Source organism: Myxocyprinus asiaticus, chromosome 9 (genome assembly GCF_019703515.2).
Source record: "Myxocyprinus asiaticus isolate MX2 ecotype Aquarium Trade chromosome 9, UBuf_Myxa_2, whole genome shotgun sequence".
Lineage (NCBI taxonomy): Eukaryota > Metazoa > Chordata > Actinopteri > Cypriniformes > Catostomidae > Myxocyprinus > Myxocyprinus asiaticus.
The window spans coordinates 15,635,329-15,648,594 of NC_059352.1; the positions used below are offsets into that span (position 1 = coordinate 15,635,329).

General features: G+C 36.3%; 1 protein-coding gene across 1 annotated transcript; it reads left to right on the forward strand.

Annotated features, from left to right (window-relative positions):
* The first annotated feature begins 9,319 nt into the window (after window positions 1-9,319).
* LOC127446179 (translocator protein-like) lies at window positions 9,320-12,293 on the forward strand. Its single transcript, XM_051706890.1, has 4 exons — window positions 9,320-9,547; window positions 10,695-10,881; window positions 11,063-11,201; window positions 11,732-12,293. Exons 2-4 carry the CDS (start codon window positions 10,709-10,711, stop codon window positions 11,903-11,905), a joined length of 486 nt encoding a protein of 161 aa, XP_051562850.1. The 5' UTR covers window positions 9,320-9,547; window positions 10,695-10,708; the 3' UTR covers window positions 11,906-12,293.
* Window positions 12,294-13,266: the final 973 nt, after the last annotated feature.

The window sequence follows — 13,266 nt, forward strand, 5'->3', positions numbered from 1 at the left end:
CAATCAAATTCATATTCGTCTTCTATTAGGCGCTGTGAGCAAGACATCTTCTCAAACAGGTGTTTTATGAGTGCATTAGAAAAATGGCTGAAACGTATTTTTCTTAATCTTTTGCCAGTGTTTATTGTAGCCTAACTATGCCATTTTAGTTTATGATCAACTGTCCAAGAGGTTGTTGATGAAAAAATGGTAATTTAGCTCTATAAATGGGGATGACGTCTGATATCAGTGTCATTCTAATAATAATAATAATAATAATAATAATAATAATAATATATATATATATATATATATATATATATATATACACACACACACACACACACACACACACACACACACACACACACACACACTACTGGTCAAAAGTTTTGAAAGACTTACTCATTCTTTATTATAATGTTTTTTTTTTTCACATTTTAGAATAATAGTAAAGTCATCACAACTATGGAATAATAGAAATTGAACTATGGGAATTATGTTGTGACTAAAAAATCCAAAATAAATCAAAACTATGTTATATTTTAGCATCTTCAAAGTGGCCACAATTTGCCTAAAATTTGCAGACATGTACTCTTGACATTTTCTCAACCAACTTCTTGAGGTATCACCCTGGGATGCTTTTTAAACAGTATTGAAGGAGTTCCCATCTATGTTGGGCACCTATTGGCTGCTTTTCTTTATTATTTGGTCCAAGTCATCAATTTCAAAAACGTTTTTTTTTTTTTTTTTTTTTTTTTACATTTTAGTTTTATAATGAAATAAATTAATATGGTGGCACAATTATATTTTTGTCTACAAAACTAATTTCATATATTTAAGTATACGCTTTCAGATCAAAAGATTTTTAAGATCATGAGAAACATTTCAGTCAAGTGTTTCAAAACTTTTGACCTGTACTGTATATATATCTGAAAGCAAAGGAAAACCACAAACAGAAAAGCCAGAAATTATAATTGTTGGCCTGAGAACCTAGACACCCTGAAAAACAATTTGTCATTTTTTCGGAAGCTTTTTTTGTGCGTAACTGTCTCCTAAAATGTAATCGGGTTTTTATCTGAGTCATAATAATATATTAAGTCTTAAAACATGCATAACAATTTACAATGCCATATCTGAAGTAACTGGAGTCAAATTCTAGTGTGGGTTTCACCGGCCCTGTAATACATGAAATCACAATTTTGGTTATTTGTGTTTTACAATAAAATATTTTTTTAAGTACGTCAAAAGAGACAATCTCTTTTGACGTAAGAGCTCCTTATACTGCAAAATGATTTCTGAAGATGTGGGGCTCTTTTAGATATCAGTCAAGGATATAGTTTGCTAATGGAAGAATTGTGTGGGCATTCTGCAAATATCAGTGTAAAGGCATAAAGTCCTAATGAAATAATTTTTTTCATGGGAAAGAAACTGCCCTGTTAAAGTTTACATGCAGTTGTTACCTTAAAGATCTATTTCTACATGTTCTAATCCTTAACAATTACTTTTGTTAGTGTAACCTTATGTAGTTAGGTTGATTTAGTTACATTGAATATTATTTTATGACTTGAATACAGCCAATTAATTAAGATGTTACCACATGAAGCACATATTTTACAGTGTGGGAAGTGACAAAATGATGGACAAGAATCGTGACAGTCACAGCATTTTTGTGTAGTTATAGCTATATGCTAAAAGTAATATATTTATGGTATAATATAGTAATAATAACTTGCACAATATTTAGATTGTCTGGTGGTTGATGATAGTAGGCTTATAAGCAGTTCTGGGTAGATTACTTCTAAATTGTAATCCGGTACTGATTACAAGTTACATGACTGAAATTTAAATCAGTAACAGAATCTCTTGGATTATATTTTTGGGTAATCTAATCAGATTACTTTGGGATTACCTCTGACCTAATTTGTTTGTAATGTTATTTTGTTAGATTTTATGTCACATGAAGTTGAGTTGGATAATCTATAACATTTTGACATAATGTTGCTTAAATACATGTCTTAAAGAAAACTTACTTAATGATTGAAAACATGAGAATTTATATGATTATTTTTGTTTTACTCACTGTATGTAAAATAAAAAAAGCACTTACATGGTCATGAAACAAATAAAAACAAACCACATATTTTAATAACTATGAATAATATTTATTTAGAATAATTTTTTTTTTAGACTAATTGTCTTCCAGGTCTGAATTAGTTTTTTTGTCCAGACTTGCAGAATCAATAATTAGTGAAGGTTGCTTATGATGTCGACAAAGCATTTCACAGCTATACATAAGCAGTGTTTAGTTACTTGCATAATTTTTCATCATGATTTTTTCAAATGCATGGACTAATCATTTGAGTGGTGCTTTTGTACAGAAATTCAGAATCATAGAGCGCAAATATACTAAGGGAGTTGCATGTTTTCCCCCATGATGCTGACAGAGCTCTAGGCCCTCCATCAATGACAGAAATATATTTCTCAAATAAGACAAGACTCAAATAATCGATTCTGCATTTATGTGTGGATACATTGTGAATATGAAATGATGTGTATCTGTGCAATTTTGATGTATCTGATGAACAAAACCCTTCCAAATACATAGCGACACAGTGATAATACAAATAATAGATACAATTTGTTCATCAGGAGTTGGTTAACTATGCAATGTAAAGTTGCAAAAACATGCAAGCACACCACCAAATGCTTCTTTAGATTTGACTTGGAATCGGTTGCGGTGGACAGGATATTAAGTTTTGGAAGGCAGAGTTTACATTGCACAGTAATGTTTATGCCCTGTGTCTCCATATAAGTGAAGTGATCTTTGTAAATCCAGTAGTCAAATGCTGACTGAGACTACTCTATCATCAGTGTAATTACTGTTTACCACCTGGCTAGTGGCTATCAGGTCTATGTGTGCAATACTGCAACCCTCCCATTCCCTTCCCCTCTCTTCTGAAAACACTTGAAGACTAACCGAACGTATATTAGTGATAGGTTAATTTAGAATAAAAAAAATGTAAGATTAAAAAACAAAAAATTTGTGGGATTAATAAATTACAATTTACTGCCATTACCTTATTAATATGTAATTCATATAAAAGTAACTGTAATCTAATTACAAGTATTTTAACATTTAATTTAATCTAATTAAAGGAAACTGATTTTTTTTTATATAATTGCATAATCCAGATTACATGTAATCTATTACTTCCCAGAACTGTTTATAAGTTTATTATCACAATTCATATTGTGTGCAGATAAGTATCCTCTTCAATATGATTTATATGCTGAGGCTCTTAATATATAATTATTAAATGAATCTGTAAATCCTGAGAGTAAATTTTGGTCTTTTTTTTTTTTTTTAAGATGCAGTGTACATTTGTGTGGATACAAAGACTTTAGCATCAGTATCTACCACGCTGTAAAGTTTTATACAAAAGAGGAGTCTTCATATCAACTTAATGTAATCATTAAAGTCATATTAAAAGAAGCTGTATTTATCAAAAGAATTTATCAATCTTTCTTATCAAAGAGCAACAGGGCACAATAATGATTACAATAATACAAGAATGAAAAACCCTTCTACCTCCATGCTCTATCTAGTGGTGAGTTTAGTTTAATTCTAAATAAAGCATCAGTCTATATGCAGTAGAATTCTGGTAGCATCCCCTAAGCTCTCATGCACAAAAAAAAAAAAAAAAAAGGAAAACGCAGGTTGTCCGATTTAACAAATAAAATGATTTAGTAAATTGGACAACCTGCGTTTTCCTTTTTTTTTTCTTCTTCTTTTTTTTTTTAACAGTTTTGTTGTGTAGATCATCTCTTCTAAACTTGTTTTCTTTGCTTTCGATTAATGTTATTCGCCAAAATGTGCACTCTAGATTACATTATGTAGGGTGAATGTGAACCAATCAAGTATGTTCAAAAACATGGGCAAGGGAATTTGGGCAGGGGATTTGTACTTGATGCGGAGAGTAAAAATATTGAAAGTAAGTGTTATTTTATGTATTTTTGAGCAAGATCAGAAAAGGGGGTGACTTAATAGTGTGTCATGTTGTTAGTTTGGGATTTAGAACCAATTCTGTTTTGCTGGGTTACCATTGTGGTGAAGAGTGGTGCTTTTGCTTAGTATGAGGATGGGTACACAACAATATTCTGTATGTTGCTTTTACTAAAGGAGCAATTACTACTTAATTACTAAAAACTCTTAGTTTCGGTTAGCCATGTGTACTAGCTTTATTGTGCTAAACAGTAATGCGTGCCAAGCTTTTTTCACTTGACGCAATAGCAGTGTATATTTTGACACTGACGCGGAAGCAGCAGCCCTTGTGAGAAGCCCTCCTCCTGTGAAGACCTACTTAATGTAAAGACTAGTGAGTCTACCTGTGCGAGTCCACAGAGCAAGGACACCGACAATGTGCCACTCACCAGTAGCACTTAAGTATCTGTTCCTTTTGTATTTCCATTTACATTCCTCTCTGTCTACTCCTCGCATAACATGTGCCCTCAAGCACATCCCTGTTACAGACGGTTTACACAATGCAGATGCGGGACGCATCGCAACCCACACAACCTACGTCCCCTTTGCCAGGGTTGGGGGGTAACGGAATACATGTAACGGGATTACGTATTTAAAATACAAAATATAAGTAACTGTATTCCACTACAGTTACAATTTAAATCATTGGTAATTAGAATACAGTTACATTCAAAAAGTATTTTGATTACTGAAGAGATTACTTTGCATTTTATTGTCATTTGTTTCATTTAATATTTAGTCCTTTCAAATGGAAAACATTTATACATATAAATGATGCAATCCAAAGTGCCTTTGAACAGTGGTGAAACACTTTCTTATGATGTGTTACATTCATACGAGCAGACAGAGAAGTAAGTTTGAAGTAAGTTTGGAGCAGAAGAAATAGAAATAAACCTTGTGTAAACTGTCAGCTATACGCTAAGCTAAAATGCTATTTCTAGCCATTTTACATGCACATGTTACCAGGAACGATCATATTTTTTTATCAAGAAAATTCACGTTAGATCATAATTTCTTTTTTTCTAGTAAGACCTTTGATATTAGGGGGGGAAAAAAATCGCATTTTTGATAATAATTTTTGTATTGTTTTCCTGTAAAAATATCTAAATATCCTTAAAACAAAATCAGTTTGATTTATCTTGTTTTAGAAACAACATTGCACAAGATATTTAGGTTTTTCAGAGAATGTATTTTTAACGTGTATTTTGTCTTACTGTACTGGCAGAGTTTTTATAGTCAAAACAAGTGAAAAAATCTACCAGTGCTGAAGAAGTAATCCAAAGTATTTAGAATACGTTACTGACCTTGAGTAATCTAACCGAATACGTTACAAATTACATTTTACAGCATGTATTCTGTAATCTGTAGTGGAATACATTTCAAAAGTAACCCTCCCAACCCTGCCCTTTGCACATCAGCACCTGCTCCTCTCTCATTTTTGGTTGGACTCTGGAACTGCCAGTCAGCCGTGAACAAAGCTGACTTCATTCTTGCCTTCGCCATGCAGTCAGCCCTCAGCTCTGACAGAAACGTAGATACGCCCAAAGGATACAGCAACACCCTCTGCCCGCTCCAACAACTTCTCTCACACCCCTCGACATACCGGTCATTGACCATACAGGTGTGGGGGAACAGGTTTGCACATTCCAAACAACTGGATATATTCACCACTCTCCTCAATATGTAACAATAACTCATTTGAATTCAATGCTATCACTACAACACTACCCACAAAAATCCATGTTGTTGTCATATATCGCCCTCCAGTTCAGATGGCTAATTTCCTTGTGGAGCTGGATGTCCTGCTATCATCCTTCTCCGAAGATGGCAGCCCACTTGTGGTTCTTGGTGATTTCAATATTCACCTAGACAAGCCCTTGGCCGCTGAACTTTATGCTCTTCTGGCCTCGTTCGACTTGCACTACCACAATACAAAGATCAGGCAACCAGCTGAACCTCATTTATACACATAACTGTACCACTAATAATGTTTTTGTTACTCCATTACATGTTTCTAAACACTACTTTGTTCAATTTAACAAGACACTTCCATCTACACAAACACATACTCCCCCTATGGTTTCCTTTCACCATAACCTCCATTCTCTCTCACCCACCTGCCTTTCCACTGCTGTCTCTACCTCTCTTCCCTCACAAAATCTATTTTCCTCCCTGGTAATGAACACTGCTATAGACACTCTATGCTCCACTTTAACAACCTGTCTAGACAGCATCTGTCCTCTCTCCTCTTGGCCAGCACCTATGACACCACCCAACCTCTGGCTTTCTGATGTTTTTCGTGAACATCGGACCGATCTCAGGGCGGCTTAGAGGAGATGGCGGAAATCTAAAGATCTTGCAGATGTGAGTAAGTACCAATCAAAAAAACCTTGTGCTTAACCCTGCACAAGTAGAAAATTACAGACCAGTCTCTCTCCTCCCATTCATGGTGAAAACACTCGAAAGGATAGTTTTCAATCAGATCTCTGCCTTTCTCTCACAGAACAAGCTGCTAGACTACAATCAGTCAGGCTTCAAAAGTGGACATCCCACTGAGACTGCCCTGCTGTCTGTCACCGAATCACTGAGACAGTCAAGAGCTGTCTCCAGATCATCTGTCCTTATTCTGCTAGGCCTGTCTGCAGTCTATGATCCAGTCAACCATCAGATCCTCCTGTCCACCCTCTCTACTCTGGGCATCACAGGAACTGTGCTTAGCTGGTTCAAGTCCTATCTCTCAGGCAGGTCTGTCAAGGTAGCCTGGAGAGGTGAGGTCTCCAAGTTACATCGGCTAATTACTGGTGTACACCAGGGCTCAAGCTTGGCCCACTTCTCTATATACACAACATCACTGGGACCCATCATTCAAGTACATGGGTTCTCTTAACTCTGCTACGCCAAAGACACACAGCTCCACTTGTCTTTCCAGCGCAATGACCCCACAGTGACTGCTCGAATCTCTGCCTGTTTGACAGACATCTCCGTATGAATGAAGGAACACCACCTTCAACTCAACCTAGTGAAGACCAAGCTCCTTGTCTTTCTAGCCAACCCTGCTGTTAAGCACAACATCACTGTTCTGCTGGGTTCATCTACAATCACACTATCCAAAAGGTCAGAAATCTAGGGGTAACCATCGACAACCAATTCACTTTCACCGACCATATCTCAAAAACAGCCCAATCATGTAGATTTACATTCTACAACATCAGGAGAATAAGACCATTTCTCTCTGAACATGCCACACTGTTCAGTCACTTGTCATATCTAGACTGGATTACTGTAATGCTCTCTTAGCCGGCCTTCCTGTATGTGCAATTATACCTCTGCAAATGATCCAGAATGCAGCCCCATGTCTGGTCTTCAACAAATGCAAGAGAGTGCATGTTACACCCCTCTTTGTCACTGTACACTGGCTGCCGGTTGCTGCATGTATCAAGTTCAAGGCTCTGATGCTGGCATACAAAACATTCACTGGGTCTGCTCCAGCTTACCTAAAATCATTTGTGCAGAGCTACGTTCCCACTAGAAAGCTGATGTCTACAAACGAGCGGCACCTTGTCGTACCAACACAAAGTGGCACCAAATCACTTTTCCGGACTTTTGGCTTCACTGTACCTCGTTGGTGGAACGACCTTCCCGACTCCATCCGTGAAGCAGATTCCCTCTCTGTCTTCAAAAAACGGATAAATACACTAAATACAATAATAGGGTTCAAAACAGTGTTACTATGAATGCAAACTTTAATACAGTGAAAAAGACACTCTATTAGCATAACATAAATATATATAAATAAATAAAAATTTCCAACATTCTTTTGAATGCCCATGTGCTAAAATAAAATATTTTATGCCATGAGTGTACCTTCATTTACTATTACTATTATTTTGAATGGCCATGGAAAATGAAGCAACGTGATAACAATTTTACTTGGTCACAAAAAGTAGTCCATTAATTTACCTGATGAACTTTCACCTTTTGCTGACCCTTTATGCTTGCAGAGCTAATGTGTGCTTCTAAATCACTTGCACCTTTATTAGCAACTGACACATAGGTGCCAGCTTTACATGTCATACATTCTGCTTCCCACGGATCTCGACCTGGACGAAAACATGGGATTTTTTTTGTGCAAATCTTCTGTAAATTTGCACTTTCGTTTGGGCATTGTTTCCACTCAGCTGTCATTTGCTGCTACTGTCAAGCAACTGTTTAATGCCGAACACAACAAGGCTTCGCGCGTTGGCGGAGAGATTGACAGGCAGGAATTTGGCCAATAGTTGCTGCAAGCCTCTTATAATCGACCAATTGGTGTGCGAGAAGGCGGGACTTACAAAGAGGGGTTAAAGCAATGCAAATATGCGCGCGCACACAATGAAGTATTAGACTAGATGCACATCATAATGCAACTAAAGCCGAATCCCGGACATTTTCGAAAATTTAGAAATCCCGGCCAGATGGTTTTTTAAGGTCCGAAAAAGAGGACATGTCCTGGAAAATGAGGACGTATGGTCACCCTATCAAAAATAACTGGTCTTATCCGGTACCGCACATGGAGTGCATTTGAAACGCCAAAATTGCCAAAGTTTTTATTTCACTCGGAAACAGGAAAATAGCAAGTAAACGCAAAAACAAACAGACACCTCCACCCCCCACCCCCCCGAAAAAAATCATATAAATTCTCATAAATTGATCTAAGTTTTCTTTAATGCATTTAAAGCAACATTACGTCAAAATGGTAGCTAATCATACTCAAATGCATGTGACATCAAATAAACAAGAATTCAATCATAAGTAATCAATCTAAAAGTAATCATATTAGATTACTTTAAATGTAATCTAAGAGATTACATTACTGACTAAAATTTTAGTCATGTAATTTGTAATAGGTACCAGATAACAATTCAGAGCTAATCTACCCAGTACTGCAGGTCCTTAGATTTACATAATGCAGTTTAATCATAATTTACAAAATTGTAGGCCTATTTATGAATAATAATAAATACAAATATGTGCTAACAGGACGGTAACTGACACCCAATCATAATTTATTTATCTTTTCACAATTATCTCTGTGTTTACATACATTTGTGGGCCACCGCAGGGTTTTATCAATGACACATTCCAAAACCTCTGAAGATCTACATTCAGACAGAGACAGAACTCATAGTAGAGGTCAGCCATAGAATAGCACACCTGTAGCAAATTAAAAACTGACATCTGGTCCACAGCAGCGCCGCGTTGATCTTCTTGAACGCACAATTCATGCATTACTGTGCTGTGTGATCGTTTCACAATCGCTTACTAAACACGAGGAAGCGGCAGATGTTTGCATACCTCTCTAGTGGCCAGCGTTTCGTAAGCAACTTGCATTGTTACTGCACTAGACCAGCCTCGTTCTCCTCGCACGCCCATTATCTGTTCTAAGAAGTTATATCATGATTTCAAGAGCAATCGGGTCATAGAAGGACAACGACACGTCTCTCTTCGCACAACACTGAGCAGCACTTCGAACTGTCAATTCAGGTAAAGAAAACAGCGTCATTATTTACTACCAGAGCTCTGATTAGTTGTAGCACGCGTAAAATTATAATGTTTTGCAGAGCGCGTGCCAATCATTTTGTTGATGGCTGCCGTTCTAAACGCGATATTTCTTTAACACTCCATTCATGAGAGCACGCTGTCTTTGTGTGGTTGCTCTGTATTCTTATCACCATCTTCACTGTTAAAAGTAATAACGCTTTTGAGACATGAGCAAACTCCCAAGGGTAGGACAAGCTTGACGGATCCGGAACCGAACCAAAACGTCCTCACGTTTTAATCTCACGAGTCATGCCAGATTCTTGTTATATTCATCCGAAGTTTGTTAATTCCAGCTGATTTAACATGGAAAAAGTTTATTTGTTCTTATGTTTGATGTCATTGGCTAAGAACAGAGTTAAATAGCAAGAAAAATAAAGCATGAATTAACTTCTTGCTACTAATGTATTTATATTATACACCATAATAGGGTGTTTCTTCAACGGACACTTTTAGCACTGTTGACTTCAAGAAAGTAGTCTCGTTAAAACATTTTTCACACTAACTATTGTTTGTTTGTTTGTCCATGTTTCTGTGTATGTTCATGCACCACATGACGCTTTTATCATGCTAATATGCATCCCAAATACACACTATTAAATAATGCTTTCATACTTTTTGCATAATTTGGCAATTTACAGTTTGATTGGAAATGGGAATGGTTTGACGTTTTAGTTTTAAAAATGTAGTAATTTTTCATAGTCTAATATTGAAGGTCTGTGGCATGATTAAAACATTCAAATCTATACATTAAAGGGATTAAAAGTACCAAAAATATATGGGCATGGTAAAAAGTTCATATAACAAAAAGGGACATTTTGGGACATGAAATCACCTGAAGTTGAAGAACTTCAGGTGCCCATATTGGAGAGATTTTTGCATCAAGCCAATGATGTTTGATTGCATTAGGAGAGAAGGCTGTTGTAATTATTTTACTGCAGATGAGCACTACGCTACTCTTGCCCTCCTTTCGTGCTTTGAGATAAGCTGACATACTCTGAAATTGCAGACTTGGAGGGTACAAAGCAATTACTCTAAAACAATGTGTTACGTGTTATACATAAACATTTGCTAAGAAAAGTTTATTTGCCAGTTTGCACTGAAAGGATGTGGCTTCCTATGCTGAGTTTTACTGCCCTGCCTCACGTGGGTGGGATATTTGGAGGTTTGATCACAAGGAAGGAGGTGAAGACCTGGTACACTACGCTCAACAAACCTTCATGGAGGCCACCTAATGCTGCTTTTCCAGTGGTGTGGACCACTCTCTACACTGGCATGGGGTATGTAGAAATGTTAGGGTTGCAAAGGTTATGCATGTAGAGAGACTTTGAAGGAAACTTTAGTTCAGTTTACTTCAAAGTCATGTTCAAGTTCAGTTCAAGTTAATAAGTTACTAACGCAAAAAATCTACATGGTTTGTGTGTGCGCTCTTCTCTCTTTTTTTTTTTTTTTTTTTTAAAGTTATGGTTCATACCTTGTGTGGAAAGAGCTTGGAGGCTTCACACAGGATTCACTGTTGCCACTGGGACTCTATGGGTTGCAGCTGGCACTTAATTGGGCCTGGACTCCCATCTTCTTTGGAGCACACAAGATTAAACTGGTGAGAAGACATGATTTACTGTCACTTGTGATAATGGATTAATTAAAACAAATGTTGCTATAAAAGGTTTAAACGCCATGCATTTTATGAATGTAGCAACTTAGGGTAAATATTATGAACCATCCAACAGGACTTGAGGGAAATCGGGAGTTTAGTATCCTAACTGTTATTTTAGTTAGAAAATATTGTGAAACAGCGTTGCATTACAGGTAAACCAGAAAGTGTTTCTCTGCTTCCAATAGTGAGATAGTATCAGATATTTATGCGAAGAAACATGGCGGGGTTGGGACAGTTTTGTAAAAACCTCTTTATACAGAATGTGAAATAAAATTGCATGATCAAAGCATATAACATAAAATATTATCACACATTAATGTTTTATGTTACTCAAATAATATTTGTCTAAAACTCCATATCTCTGATACCGTGATATTTAAAAATGGTAAAAAACCTGATCACGTGCAAAAGATTGTACTATTTTAAACATTGATATGTTTGATTAAATAAAGTGGTGTTTTCTTTCTATTTAGGCAATGATAGAGCTAGTGATGCTCACTGGCACAGTGGCAGCCACCATGGTTACTTGGTATCCCATCAGCCGCACTGCAACACTGCTCATGGTGCCATACATGGCCTGGCTCTGCCTTGCTACCAGCCTCAACTACTGCATCTGGAGAGACAATCCAGATCCAAAAAAAGACTAAATAGGCCAGTGAAACCAAACACTATTGTAACTAACACAGCTTCTTACACAGTTGTTCTTTAATCCACAATGAAAAAATTTAATTATGCTTTCACATTGGCTAAATTTGCAGTTACTGATTAGTAATATAATTAAGAATGTATTTTTACCATTCTTTCTTCAGTTAATTTGTTTAGGTAATAAGCAATGGAATGAGACTCTTGAACTTGAGTAAAAGTGAAAACACATTCCATCTTTTCACTAATGTCAGCATTTGCACTAATGTCTTTCAAGATCAGCTGTGTTTTGTTTATAAGGCTCCAAACTAAAAATGTCTCTAACAGGTTTTTTGTTTCTTTCTTTTTTGCTGTCTTTCCTATTATATATGAATAAAATATTTTTATGACTTGCTTCTTTCTTTAAAGGATGTATAAGTAAATCATTGTATATTGTGGATTGATTTTTATTCCCAACACCAACCTCTACTTGAATTGTGTACACAAACTGTTGTGGCTGTGAAAGGGTGGTGGTCAGACAGTGTGGAGTTTTATCATCTATCTTTTGTGAACACATTTTAGATCATGGTGTGCACTATATTATCAATAACTACCAGCAAATTCTTCAGTGGGCACCGTTTCCCCACTGTTCTACACAATTTTCTACTAATGAATGCACATGTCCTACAAAGTAAAATATTTAAATTTGAGGGCAGAGATTGGCTGGCATTTTCAGTACTAGTTACATGTAATTTATCAGACACTTCACTTATAAAATGCTAAATTGCAATCGCTGTAAACCCCAAACCTGGAAACAAACTTAAAGGGGTAGTTCACCCAAAAATGACACTCTCATGCCATCCCAGACGTGCATGACTTACTTTCTTCTGCAGAACACCTACGAAGATTTTTAAAAGAATATTGAATCTCTGTAGGTTCATTCAATGCAAGTAAATGGTGACCAGACCTTTGGAGCTCCAAATATCACATAAAGGCAGCATAAAAGTAATCCATATCACTTCAGTGGTTTAATCCACATTTACATTCACTTTCACATTCTGAAAGTGTAGATTTATAGTGAAAAAGGATTGAAATATTGTTTTGCTTGCATAGCTTCAGAAGATACCGATTTGACCACTGGAGTCATATGGATTACTTTTATTCTGCTTTTAGGTGATTTTTGGAGCTTCAAAGGTTTGGTCCCCATTCACTTGCATTGTATGAACCTACAGAACTGAAATATCTTCTAAAAATCTTCATTTTTGTGCTCTAGAATTAAGAAAGTCATACACATCTAGGATGGTATGAGGGTGAGTAAATTATGAATTTTCATTTTTGGGTGAACTGTCCCTTTAAATGCTTTTCTCTCAAGGATACATTAGTGAAA

Excerpts from the sequence above, each read along its gene's own strand:
- LOC127446179 (XM_051706890.1), top strand. The coding sequence starts at position 10,709 with ATGTGGCTTCCTATGCTGAGTTTTACTGCCCTGCCTCACGTGGGTGGG. Across the intron at positions 10,882-11,062 it reads ACTCTCTACACTGGCATGGG|TTATGGTTCATACCTTGTGT; the intron begins GTATGTAGAAAT and ends TTTTTTTTAAAG. Across the intron at positions 11,202-11,731 it reads GAGCACACAAGATTAAACTG|GCAATGATAGAGCTAGTGAT; the intron begins GTGAGAAGACAT and ends CTTTCTATTTAG.